Genomic DNA, 13,537 nt, shown 5'->3' with positions numbered 1-13,537 from the left:
GTACAGAGAGCGTGTGACAGAAGAGAGAGAATTTTCTCCACTCGTGTTCATTTATTTGGAATGCCAGAGGAAGATGTTTTCCGAACGTATCGTTTGCCAAGCCATCTTTTTATTAATTAACTGAGATACAGAAACCAGCCATCTCTACAACATTCACTGATCTGATCTTTATGGGAAAGTGGCTGTACAGAAGCCTCTCCTCAGTGAATAACACATGCTTGAAATTTGTAAAATGACACCCAAAGGACTCTTAGACTGTGAGAAACAAGATCCACTGTCTGATTAACCTTGATTCCAAGCGTCATCTCAGGAATAAACCTGACACCGTTCATTATCTGTACAACACCATCCCAACGGTGTGGTTTCATCATTTCATTTCATCATGCAGTGAAGCTGTTTATACTGTAATCGACAGGGACTAGAGAACTGGTTAGGGCAGAAGGAAAGCTGAAAGCAAAAAAAATAATAATAATAATTAATTAATAAATTTATTTATTTCCTAATAAAAACCTGATCCAGAGAACTCAGGACCTTAGACTGGGCCGTATGTTCACTTTATAATGACAAGCTTTACAGAAATCCATGTGTACAAAGCTTATCTTATCATATTCCAAAAGACCCGAGACTGTAATCACTCACTGCCGAATGTGCTTCACCTCAGCGCTGAATACTAATGCCAATGTGACACTTCAGGTTTTGGTTATTTTTAATTAATTTGCTTAGTAATTACACATTTCATTATGGGGCATTGAATGTGGAAAAAACTGAAATGTGAAAAAAACGTAAAACAGTTTAGCATATAAGGCTGCAAATATATTCTTAACTTAGAACTGTACATTTCTGACATAGATAACTTGGACACAGTCTCTGATAACAGATCCCACTAAATTGTAATGTAGACACATACCTTGTTCTGTAAAGATGCTTTGAAACTATATGTATTGTGAAAAACGCTAATACAAATAAATGTGAATTGAATACGCTGCATGTAAAACAAGTAAAAATAGAATTTATATTCCAACATAAAATGTTAACATTGATTGATTGCCATCTCACGATATTCACAGAGCACTCAGCTTAAAAAGTTTCAAATACAAATACTATAAACTAAATACGGTGAAACAGCTAAGTTAACTTAGCTGACAACCTATATAATGTTTATGGTTACGTCACATAGTCTATATTTTAACATGCACAATGAAAGCTTGTTTTCTGCAAGCTACTGTTAATTTCTCATTTAAAAATGAGTGAAATGAAAATGGCTTACCTCTTCGTGTTTCCAGATTGGAAAGAGAATTATTGTAAGAAATTGTACAGGGCCGAGGCAGGCACAGAATTAAGGCACTTAAAAAATGAAGGACTCGTTCTTCTTTTCAACTAATGTTACTTAAAAAAAAAGAAAAAATAACTAACGTTACTTAAAAAAAATTAAAAATTAACTAACGTTACTTAAAAAAAATCACGTAACTAAGGCCATGGGAGTTGTGGCAAGTTAGAGTCAGTAGTTTCTTCCATCATTTATTAAGACATTGCACTCAAAATGTTATCATTTTGTTAATGTTATCACTGACGTGATGTCATGTTGAACCTTATGTTCGCGCTATATACCGTCAAGGCGCTAACGGGGCAAACAAAACAAGTTCAAAACAAAATGTGCGCTGTACTGTGATTGGTGGCTCGTTTGACCAGTTAAGTTTTTATCCACTCATAAATAAAAAGGAACGACTGATTTTGAAAATGTAGTAAAAAAGTAAGATATTTGACTTTGAAATGTAGTGGAGTTAAAGTAAAAGTCTCCCCAAATTGAAATACTTCAGGAAAGTACAGATAAACAAAAAAGCTACTTAAGTACAGTAACGAATTACATATACTTTGTTACTGTCCACCACTGACTTTATAACTGAAGTGAAATGATTTCTGTAAATCCAGTTGCCATATGCTGTATGGCTTCTTCATGTTCTGAGTACTTTTTAAACATAAAAGCAACAAACTATATTATAAAAAATAATAATAATAATTAGGGTGAATCAATCAATAATGAATAATTGATTGCCATTGTGTATTCTGATTATGAGTATTTTAATATTTAAATGTATTTACAAGTGCTTCATTTTTGGAATCTGAAAACATCATATATACTGAATAATCAGCAACTGCCCAACACTGGGTACAATATTCTCTCCCTTTACTAGACTGACTGATTGATTGATTGATTGATTGATTGATTGATTGATTGATTGACTGATTGACTGATTTATTTATTGATTGACTGATTTATTGATTGGTTGATTGACTGACTGATTGGCTGACTGACTGACTGACTGACTGACTGACTGACTGATTGATTGATTGACTGACTGATTGACTGATTTATTTATTGATTGACTGATTTATTGATTGGTTGATTGACTGACTGATTGGCTGACTGACTGACTGACTGACTGACTGACTGACTGATTGATTGATTGATTGACTGATTGACTGATTTATTTATTGATTGACTGATTTATTGATTGGTTGATTGACTGACTGATTGGCTGACTGACTGACTGACTGACTGACTGACTGACTGACTGACTGACTGATTGATTGATTGATTGACTGATTGACTGATTGACTGATTGACTGATTTATTTATTGATTGACTGATTTATTGATTGGTTGATTGATTGACTGACTGATTGGCTGACTGACTGACTGACTGACTGATTGATTGATTGATTGATTGATTGATTGACTGACTGACTGATTGACTGACTGACTGACTGACTGATTGATTGATTGATTGATTGATTGATTGATTGACTGACTGATTGATTTATTGATTTACTGATTTACTGATTTACTGATTTATTGACTGATTGATTGACTGACTGACTGACTGATTGACTGACTGACTGACTGACTGATTGACTGGTTGGTTGATTGATTGACTGATTCATTGATTGACTGATTTTTTTATTTTTTTATTGACTGACTGATTGATGGATTGACTGACTGACTGATTGATTGATTGGTTGATTGATTTGTAGGCCTTTCAGTAAATTAGTCAATAAAAACATGTTGTCTGTATTTTGTTATTACTAGAATAGATATTATGATATTATGATCCCAGGATAAATCCATATTTTCTTCGCATCCTTTTGCCTTTTGTGAATCTGATTTCAGTTTTGTTTTAACACAGTGGCAGAACATTCAGAAGAGCAGAGACGACAACAACAGACTGAGACAAACCAACAAGGATCAAATACATGTAATTACTCACTGCTGAATCTTAATATGAATCCTAATAAAATATTAAATAATTCTAATTAGCATAAATACAATAAAGTTTATATATATATATATATTGTATTTATGCTCTATAATATTGCATTGACAAGAGATTAGTTTAATTAATGAGTGTGTGTGTGTGTGTGTGTGTGTGTGTGTGTGTGTGTGTGTGTGTGTGTGTGTGTGTGTGTGTGTGTGTGTGTGTGTGTGTGTGTGTTATAGTGCATCTCTGTAATTTCATCATGTACATGTTTGGAGCAGTTGGTCTTGTTTTGTTGAACTCTGTTACACTGACAGCAGAACTGATCCTGAAAGCACGTAAGTACATATCTAAAATATTATATTACATTATAGAAATCGGTTACACTTTATTTCGAGTCCACTTTAGACATTCTACTAACTATAAGTAACTTTTGAACTACATGTCAACTGACTCTCATTAGAGTATTAGTAGACTGTAGTAGACTGTAAGGTTATGGTTAGGTGTTGGCGTTCGGTTTAGGAGAATAAGTTGAGTTGTAGTTGCCAAGTTACTTATAGTCAGTAGAATGTATGTTGGGGGACCAACAAAATAAAGTGTTAGCAGATATTAAGCAGACAGTCTACTAATCCTCTAATGACAGTTAGTTGACATGCAGTTGCAAAGTTACTTATAGTTAGTAGAATGTCTAAAGTGGACTATCGAAATAAAGTGTTACCTAGAAATCTTTTAACATCACAGTTTTTATCTAATTACACACACACACACACACACACAAAAAAAAAAAAAACCTTGCTGAAAATAAACCGAACACAGCAGGGTTACATTATACAACTACTAAAATGTGCTTTACCGTTTTGCTTTCAAATGTCCCGTGTATCTTCCTTTCTCTTCAATGTTATTCTATCATTTTAATTCTTAGGAAACGGCGAGCGCGTCTTGAAGGATCTGAGAGTCATTGTCTTCCCCTCTGAATGTGTTTTTGCCTTGTATTGGCTCATTTTACTTCTCCATGCTAACTGTAAGTATATATATATATATTTTTTTTTTTAAATTATTATTAGGGGTAAATGCTAAAATTTCCAAGGATCAGCATTCTCCCCTAAAAGTGATCAGGCTGACCAAACCGTAAGTCATAGAGACTTGAAACTTTTAGGGCTGGTAGTTCTCACAGCGTCTACAACGTCACCAAGGCTCGTCCCGATCGGCCTGATGGTGGCGCTACAGTGATAAAAGGTAGCCTATACATAATGGCTCATAACTCCAAACTGTTCGTCACAGAATTATGAATATAGCGTAGACACAAAACACACTAATCTTGCATATAGCGCGGGAACTGTAGATCGAATTTATATTCATTTTGCAGAGACACATTTATGTGGCCAAGTGTAAATGGAACCGGTTTAACAAATCGGATAGCTTTGCAGTCAGTAAAAATGCATGAAGTGGTGTAAATAGGCCTTTAGTGTGAGTTAAGAATTATTATTATTTATCTAAAGAAACATTTTCCACTATAAAGAACCTTTAATACAATGGAAAGATTCCATGGATGTTAAAGTTTCTTCACTAAAACTTCAATAACAGTAAATAACCTGTGTAGCCTAATATGACAGTGAATGGGGCTGATGGGTCACTGGTTTATTTGACAATGTCTATAATGCTGATTTGTAACAGAATGCAAACAGTTATTGAAATGAAGGAGGCTCAATGCTGGTGAAATGAGACAAACATTCACCTACTCCTTACAGAGGCTGATTTACTTGCTGTGATTCCGATTTTCCCTTAATTATTAACATTTTAAACAACTATCTCTCTCTAATGTCTCCTGTCATATAGGGAAGGTTGTTACAACAAAGTAAGTTCAGATTTTAATTCTTACAGCTCTCATGTATGTATGCATATAGTACATTCAACCGTGTATATATCATTGTTTATTATGTAATTCTGTATTCAATCAAAGGGACACACATCAGAGACACAGCAGTCAACTCAGGGTAATGCAATAATTATGTGTGATATAAACTGATCTGCAGTATAAGCTTTGACATCTTCACATAGAATACAGAGAGTAATTGAATCTTGTTTTGATCACAGAACACAGCAGCAGAGACTCATGAAATGGAGAATCTGTCAGCGCCTGATTCTGCTGTTTCACAGACACAGTGATCGAGACACGGACTCTTCCACATTTCTCCTGCATTCTGACGCTTTCTCCGTCTGTAAAAGTTCCTCTGGAGTAAAAAACAACTAAATTAGACTGAAGACTTACAAATTGCTGGGATCATTTTATATTGGTTGTTGAATCATTTCAAAAGTTAATCATCTTATAAACAAAACATTTTTTTTTCATAAACGGAATTCAGCGCTTTTGTAAATGTGTCATGTTCTAAATTAGAAAATTACTATATTCATCTTTGAGAATTTAGTTAAATATGAGGGAGTTGAAGATGTTTTGTAAATGTTAATGTGGCTGTTGCATCAGCTTTTATGAATGGGCTGTTTTGACATTTGATGACTCAAGAGACCATTTTTTTCCAAATGATTTTATTTTGATAATGTCTCAGGGTACTGTATGTAGCTATACACTGAAGGTGCAGAATTTGCTGTGCCAAATTTAAATCTGTGCAAATATATTTGTGTATATTAAAAATGTAATGTTTACAAACCAGTTTGTAAAAACAAATCCTTTTGTAGTGTCTGAATTTAGTCTGTGTGTGTGAGTGCCGTCGGATAATAATAAATGTTCAGAGAATGCTTTCTATTGTCTTCAAGCTCGTCAAGAAAAAAAAAAAAAAACTTTCTGCTTGAAAAGTGTTCAGTTGTCCAGTTATTCTGGTCGATTTCATAAGAACCACTAGTTTTTCAGTAGACACTTTCTATTATTTTGCTGGTTACTGCTCATACAGAAGATTGTCTTTTAGTTTCATTGCATTGATCTGTTGTCATCTAACAATAATATACAATGCAGATTTATTAACCTCAATCAATCTTATATAAGCCCCAATGGAAAAACATTAACATCACCTCTGCCCTCTGTGGTTCATATAAAAGTTGTTGGAAAGTCTGACAAAGTCCTAAAGTTTATTATTTCTTCACATGCTGATTAGTATTTTTCTGTTTACAGTGGGAATGGAATTAGGAAGCTAAATCCACAATTATTTATTGTAATGGAGACAATGTATAAAAATGATTTGTCCCAAAATGTAAAATTATCCCTACCGTTTTGTAAAAATAAATTTAAAAATCCTTTTGTAATACTGTTTTGTATACTAAATAAGCCATAATCTTCTGCCACAATAATTGACTGAATTGAAAAAAAATATTTACATAACTAATTAAACCAGTTCTCGAGTCGACAGTGCACTGAACTGGTGGCAGAAGTTCCCGAAGCAGAACTACACAACTCTTAAACTGAGAAAAGCTGTCGTGCTGAAACCGGTGTCTAGAGATTGATGTTCACTAAATGTTGAACCTGCACATTTTAAGACAAACTGTCAAATCAGACATCAGACCAAAAAGTTTGCAGGTTATGCAGAAATTCACAATGTAGAAATTACGCTTTTAATGTGTAAAAGTGCATTAAAAATTAAACAATAGGTTGCAAAGGCCTTGAAAATGGAAAGAAATAGAAATTGCATGAAATTTTGGAAATAAGCCACGTTTAATTATATTTCCCCACAAAGTCAGGATCGTAAATCCCGGTTTGAGAAGACTGTGGGAAACGAGAAGGACAGAGCCTCTTGTGTCGTATCTTTGTTTTCTCCTGATGTTAATGACACTGGTTGTAAAAGGTCAGAAAAGAGAGAATTTTATCTTCCTCATGAGCACGACATGTAAGCTATATTTGATAAAGTTGATGTGCTTTACCTAGTGAGGTTAATAATGCTTTCTCTGTTGTCTTGGAAAGTAAATAATATCTGATGTAGTGTTTTTCTCCTTTGCCAAAGTAAAAGATGTGAATATAGGGAAAAGTGGACGAGAGGTTTATAATCCCCTGTGAAAGGACGCAAGTGATGATTTATGATTCCATGTCCAGAGGAATAACTCATGGAATAGGCTATTGTTAAATTCGTAAAACATTATACAAAACCGAAATATGGCTTAATTCTACTTTATGGGCTCGTTGCCGACCTCTCTCATTCGACACAGATCCAAACGTGTCCATGGTCACGATGTAACATTTGGTTCAAAATAGAACGAACACTAAAGTAACATTTCAGACCATATGTTTGGTCAACAAAGACACCATCACTTTACGTACTTAATATTCATAAGACAAGACAGTTGGATTGTCAACACACTATCTTAACCAAAAAATAAATAATCTCTTCCTCTCGAAGGAAATAACATCACAACATTTATTTCCATCAAGATGTGCATTTTTGCTGAAGATCTTGTATTGTCAATGCAAGAATCCAGCACTCTGTAAAGTCTCCTCCAGCACATCCCAAAGACACTCAATGAGTTTAAGATCAGGACTCAGAGGAGCCGATTCATGTGTGAAAATGATTCTTCAAGCTCCTCACAACCATTCTTTCACAGTTTGAGGCTGATGAATCTTGATATCATCCTCCCGGAATATGGCCATGATGTGTCTTCATACATGGTTGTTTAAGAAATGAAAAGCGACACACTCCATAAATTAGGGTTAGAGGCACTGTTGTCAAACATATAACATGCTAGAAACATGATAATCACTGCAATAATGATCCATTAGATTCACAGATGAGGCTTAAGCAAGTCCCAGACTAAAATGCATGTTTGAGACATTTTAACTGAAAGCAACTTGCACTGACATTTCTTAAAATATGTCAGTGCCATTGTTTTGTCTCAAGATGCACAACCAGTAATGTTTACGTGTTTTAATAAGGCATGTTTTTAAAGGCCGTTGAATTTAGGCCTAATCCTGGCTTAATCTAAACCCTGTCTGTGAAACCAGGCCTCTGACTCTTAAGCATTTTCCTATTTAAACAAGTGCTTATAAAGGAATAAAGCGTCGCAGGTAGTTTGCACAGTTAGAATAATATTTTTATTTTGCATAATTTCAATCTGATGAAGATCCACTGTCAGGTGAAATGCCCCCCCCCCCCCAAAAAAAATTCATTTGAAAGTATAAATATAAGCTCCTGTTCAGCTGTTTTGGGGCTTTTGCAGATTAGACGATAACTTTAAGTTGTCTTGACGCCACTTCAACACTTTAAAATAAAGAATTAAACATTTTTGTGCACACTGAAATCTCACAAACATGTAATGAGATGTCTAAGATTTGTGTTGCAGTCGTTCACACTGTTCAACTCTTGTGAAGAATTACAGGTCAAAAATGGAAATGGGACTTTTATAGCTTACTTTGTTTACTTTCATTCAAAGACAATCTGTATTTATGAGTCAAGATGATTTTCTCATGTCCTTTTTCTCCGAGTGAAAATCCAAACTCCTGATGCCGTCAGTCCTGAACGATCTAGTCCAGCTGTGCGGTCTCTACCACCAGCGGTAGTGTGCGTATGCCCTGTTGGCTTCGGCCATCTTGTGAAGGTCATGTTTGCGCTTCACCACATTTCCCTCATTCGTGAAGGCGGCCAGCAGCTCCTGCGAGAGTTTCTCGTACATGTGTGTGCGACGGTGCTTGTTGTCTCTGCATTCTGTGATCAACCACTTCATGGCCAGAAAACGCCGGCGATTATCCGTGAGAGGGACGGGAACCTGCAAGAACAATAACAGAGACAGATTCAGTATTTGATCTGAGTTTTGATGTGATTCCTAGAGCTTGACAACATCGTACATCGTATGGAAAAGATCAGAATGGACTTTCTGCTTAACATCCGCTTTTGTGTTTCACAGAAGAAAGAAAGTCATACAGGTTTGGAACAACAAGAAGGCGAGTAAATGATGATAGTTTTCACTTCTTGGATGAATGATCCTTTTATTCATAAAATTCTATTCAGAGAGCTGCAAAATACTGCATAAAATCCATGTACTATAAATCACTCTGGATAAAATGGTACATATTTCAGTCTTCAAAAATGTTAAAGATAAATATTGTCGAAAACATGTTGTACAGTCTATTCATCACAATTTTGTGCATTTCTGTTGCCATCATTTTTGTTAAATAAATACAATTAAATATTCAGTCACATTTCTCAAGAACATTTTATCAATGTTGGCCATTTAACAACCTATTAGTGAACACTAATTCTGAATTTGACCTGAGAATTGTAGATCTACAACACCTGGGGCCTCATGTATAAAACTTTAAGTAGATTTCATCCTAAAAGCATGTGTACGCCAGAAGATACACAATATTCCCTTTTTAAAACTATATATGGCACTTACAATGCCTAGTTTTACTAAGCAAAACGTCATCTGCATATCATTTCCATAATGCATATTTCCATCCATGTTTAAAGATACAAGACATTAGGAACATATGACTATAAATGCTATTTGTTCCATCAGATTACATTTCTAAAAATCATTCAGTATCCTTGTCTTGTTTTAGAATAAATACCATATCAAAAAGTTAAACTGATTTAAAAAAAAAAACCTACTTTTTAGAGAAAGCTTTCAGTGAAAAGTGATTCTCATTCTTTTCCATTGGCCAAATAGTATTTTTAATTGTTTTAAATAGTCTTTAAACTAAAATTTATGCAATTTTGCCTATAAAGCTAACATATATTTTAATATGTTTATACAGTATTTTTTTTATGGAAACAGATAGTCCTGTAGAAGTGCAAATACTATTGTCTGACTCATCACTGACAAAACATTTTTTTTTAAATGTGCAAATCTTATCGTTTCCTTCAAATTCTATCCTTCAAATACAGTGGTATTTTTCATAATGTTGTGAAGATGACAGGAGGAGTTATCATTACGCTACTGTCTGCTTTAACATGACATCAACAGCAGAGTTTGTACAGTACTGAGTCATCAGACCTTTTCAAACCGGCCAATGGACCGTTCGACCACTGAACAAATCCAGCAGTGTCCGCCATAATATCAGAGTCGCATCACTGATTATTATTCTCGCGAGACATGAGTTCTGCAATTTAGTTTAAAGAGGAATTATCATGCGCCTACAGCACTCCTCGCTGGCTTTAAAACCTAGCTTGTGTTCAAAAGCAGAGCATCCACTACAAATATCTAAATTCATTTCATTTTTGCTTAACTTCTGGATTATGACTACTTAATTTGAGTGCTTAATTCCGTTACTGACAGAGAAATATTTAATCTAAATGTGTATCAAAATGAAAACAGAGTTTAAAATCATTCTGTTTCCTTCATTACTTTGCTCTCTCCAGTAAACGAGTGCGTTCGCAAGGTCTAGAGGACAGCATATTTATTTACACTGTTTACTTTTTATAAATCCCGATATGTGCTTGGAACGCACATTTCAATGCAATTTTTATGCATAAGCAACATTTTTATACATCAAGGCCCCTGGTCATATTATCTCACAGTTGTAAAGTAAATATTCAAGGCTGTTCGCTGACCTGGTAAAACTTCCCTCCTTTCTGAACACTGGCCAGACCAATGATGGGTTTGCAGTTCTCCAGAGCCTGATGGAAGATGGCGTACGGGTTACACTCCACCTCATCTCTCTTCACTGCTGGAGATTTGTGGTATTTCTCCACCTGTCTTCTCTTTATGGTCTCCAGCGTCTGAACAGACACAAAACATCCAAGCAGAAATTATGTCAACACTCATTTCAGGTAATGTACCATGGTATTTTACAAGTGTATAGAATGGGGTTTCAACCAAACCTGTGTCATGATTCCTCTAGCAAGGATTTTGTTGCCATCTTGCATCATCATGTTGATGAACTTGCTGTTGCAGGAAAACAGAAAATCAATGTTATGAAGAATACACACAGTAGGGTCCAAAAATATGAAAGCTTGTTATCGCTGCGACTTTTTATTCTGTGTATTGGAAGTTTTGGAAATAGCTTGCTTCAATTACTCAGATTTTAATGGTGGCCTCATACTTTTGGACTCCACTGTGTTTATATACAGGTCTTAAAGCTATAGTAACATTTAAAGTTGTTCGTTAAGCTCCATTAGTTTGTACCTTATCAAAGGGTCGCTGAAAGCAGAGCTGGTGTCGCTCGACAACGCTGCTTTTATCGGACTCACTGTTTTCAGTTCCTGCAGCTCTTTCTCTTCAACACTGAGCTCTGACTCTGGTACAGCATCTTTACTGGGATCAGGATCCAGATAGTATGGATTATACCGACTCCATCTCACGAAACACACACTGAGAAAACATAATAGACATAATATCAGCCGATATAAACCTTTATAACACAGAGTAAAATCAGTACAAACAGCAGCTTTGGTTTAGAAACAGATTAAGCACATGGTTCAGTTTACGAAGAACAGCGTGAAATCAACAACGAATCATAACGTTACAAAGTATGAATTACAGAGCAACGTCGATGTGATTTAGATCTCATTTCGGACATTCATTGTACAAAATAAATAAATAAAACTAGTAAAATGTACCTCGGTGTCCAAGGTTTCAGTAAATATCTGACGGAGGCTGCCATCTTTAGAAAGATGTCATGAGTTTGTCTCAGATCAGCTTGAGCAACACAACATCTGACCTTCACAGTTAGAGGATAAATAGAAACACAGATCTCAGATCAGCGGTTCAACTCACTCTGACGCGACCGTGAAAGGACCTCAAATGGAGAACGCGACCTAAGATATTGCCTGAGTAAAATAATACTACAAAATATGTGTTTTAACATTTAAAAAGACTAGCATTTTTACCTTTATAGTATTTTATATACGATGTTTTTTTGCTCAATAGACTAAATAGACTAAATTACTAAAAAGACTGACAATAGGAACCTTAGTGAGTTTCCTGTCGGCTAAATGTGTGTGTGCTGCCCCCAAGCGTCGCAGATAAATCAAGAAAATAAAGCAATCATTCACAAGGTTCAAATCTCAATGTTTAATTCTGTCTAGTATATATATGTATATATATAAATTACCCCAAAAAATTACATGATTTTTGGATGAAGAGATTGATGGGTGATTACAGGGTGTAATAATTTATTATTAATCCAACTGCTCTTTGTGACTGATAAATTAAATATGGGTATATTATATAGGCTAGTTTTTATATAGGCATATGTTTTTAAAATATCAATGTCTAAATGTGAAAAATGGATATCTCCAGTTACTCATGTTACGGTTAAGATGAGGGAACGAGACATTGCGTTTGCTAAAGCTAATGGGGAGACGGGACCCCTTCCTCCAAATACTACTGAAAAAGCTGGATTAGCCTAACAAATAAAGAACATAACAAAAATAGGAGTTTTCTCTCTGTTTGTTAAGTATTCATATTGCAGTGCTGCCATTTCCAACTCTCACACATTTAAACAGTAGGCTAAATACATGTTACATTTAGTCATTTAGCAGATTCATAGCGACTATGAGGCAAACAACGCAAGAAGTGCTCAAAATACAAAGTTCAGGCATTGCTTAGAGTATAAGCCAGACAAATATATATATATATATATATATATATATTTCTTTTTTTTTATGCAGTTAAGTGCTCACGGAAGAGATGAGTTTTCATTTTAATGTAGTCAGGGATTCTGGGAAGATCATTCCACCAGCATGGAACTGTGAATGAGAATGTTCTGGAAAGTGATTTTGTGGCTCTCTGTGATGGAACCACAAGCTGTCGCTCATTGACCGATCACTGTAACGCCTCAGATCAAGCGGCACGTCGTGAACTGATCATCTCTTCCTCTTTACTAGTTATAGCACGAAATAAACATGAATGATCATCAAAGAGGGTATTGAATATCGTCTCATGTAATCACTCAATCAGTGTTTCAACTGCGGAAAGACATCAATAAAACAGCTTGTAAACAATGTCTACACATAACGTTATATTTACCTCAGGAAAGCCATTCAACGACCATGACATTTATAGCTAGAAAAATTAACTCTAGAGTGGAGCATTTTGCTAAATATATGCACTATTAGCATAATATATTCATTATATTTTTACTCTGACATATCATTGAAAAAAATATTATAATGTTAATATTATAAAAAAACACCTTATATTAATTGTATACAAATCTATTGTTAATTTCAGCCTTTAAGTAATGTAACAGCTGACAGGGTTCCCTACAGCAGGGATGGGTAACATCGGTCCTGCAGAGTTTATCTCAGACCCTGATAAAACCCTCACCTGTAGTCTTAGTGATCCTGAAGACATGGATAAGCTTGTTAAGGTGTTTGATCAGGGCTGGGGATAAACTCTGCGGGA

General features: G+C 35.1%; 3 protein-coding genes across 3 annotated transcripts in view; 1 reads left to right on the top strand and 2 right to left on the bottom strand.

The window, feature by feature from the left end:
- LOC311277752 (uncharacterized protein) overlaps positions 1-6,064 on the top strand; it is a gene marked incomplete at its 5' end in the record, with an annotated part of 34,566 nt that extends 28,502 nt beyond the window's left edge. Inside the window, 6 exons of the mRNA XM_084388174.1 lie at positions 3,185-3,253; positions 3,496-3,591; positions 4,176-4,274; positions 5,090-5,108; positions 5,214-5,247; positions 5,348-6,064. Coding sequence (XP_084244300.1) covers positions 3,185-3,253; positions 3,496-3,591; positions 4,176-4,274; positions 5,090-5,108; positions 5,214-5,247; positions 5,348-5,419 — 389 coding nt within the window. The 3' untranslated portion in view covers positions 5,420-6,064. The remainder of the gene's footprint in view (positions 1-3,184; positions 3,254-3,495; positions 3,592-4,175; positions 4,275-5,089; positions 5,109-5,213; positions 5,248-5,347) is intronic.
- Positions 1-13,537, bottom strand: part of LOC311304498 (gap junction alpha-1 protein-like) — a gene marked incomplete at both ends in the record, with an annotated part of 434,020 nt that overhangs the window by 57,165 nt on the left and 363,318 nt on the right. The gene's annotated exons all lie outside the window — the stretch shown is intronic.
- Positions 7,589-11,938, bottom strand: LOC311288248 (small ribosomal subunit protein uS7m). The gene is made up of 5 exons (XM_084405556.1): positions 11,749-11,938; positions 11,315-11,500; positions 11,011-11,074; positions 10,741-10,908; positions 7,589-8,953 (listed from the first exon to the last, which is right to left on the bottom strand). Exons 1-5 carry the CDS (start codon positions 11,790-11,792, stop codon positions 8,732-8,734), a joined length of 684 nt encoding a protein of 227 aa, XP_084261682.1. The 5' UTR covers positions 11,793-11,938; the 3' UTR covers positions 7,589-8,731.

Source organism: Rutilus rutilus (genome assembly GCF_951802725.1).
Source record: "Rutilus rutilus genome assembly, chromosome: 1".
Lineage (NCBI taxonomy): Eukaryota > Metazoa > Chordata > Actinopteri > Cypriniformes > Leuciscidae > Rutilus > Rutilus rutilus.
The sequence above is the reverse complement of the archived record's forward strand: the minus strand, read 5'-3'. Positions and strand labels throughout refer to the sequence as shown.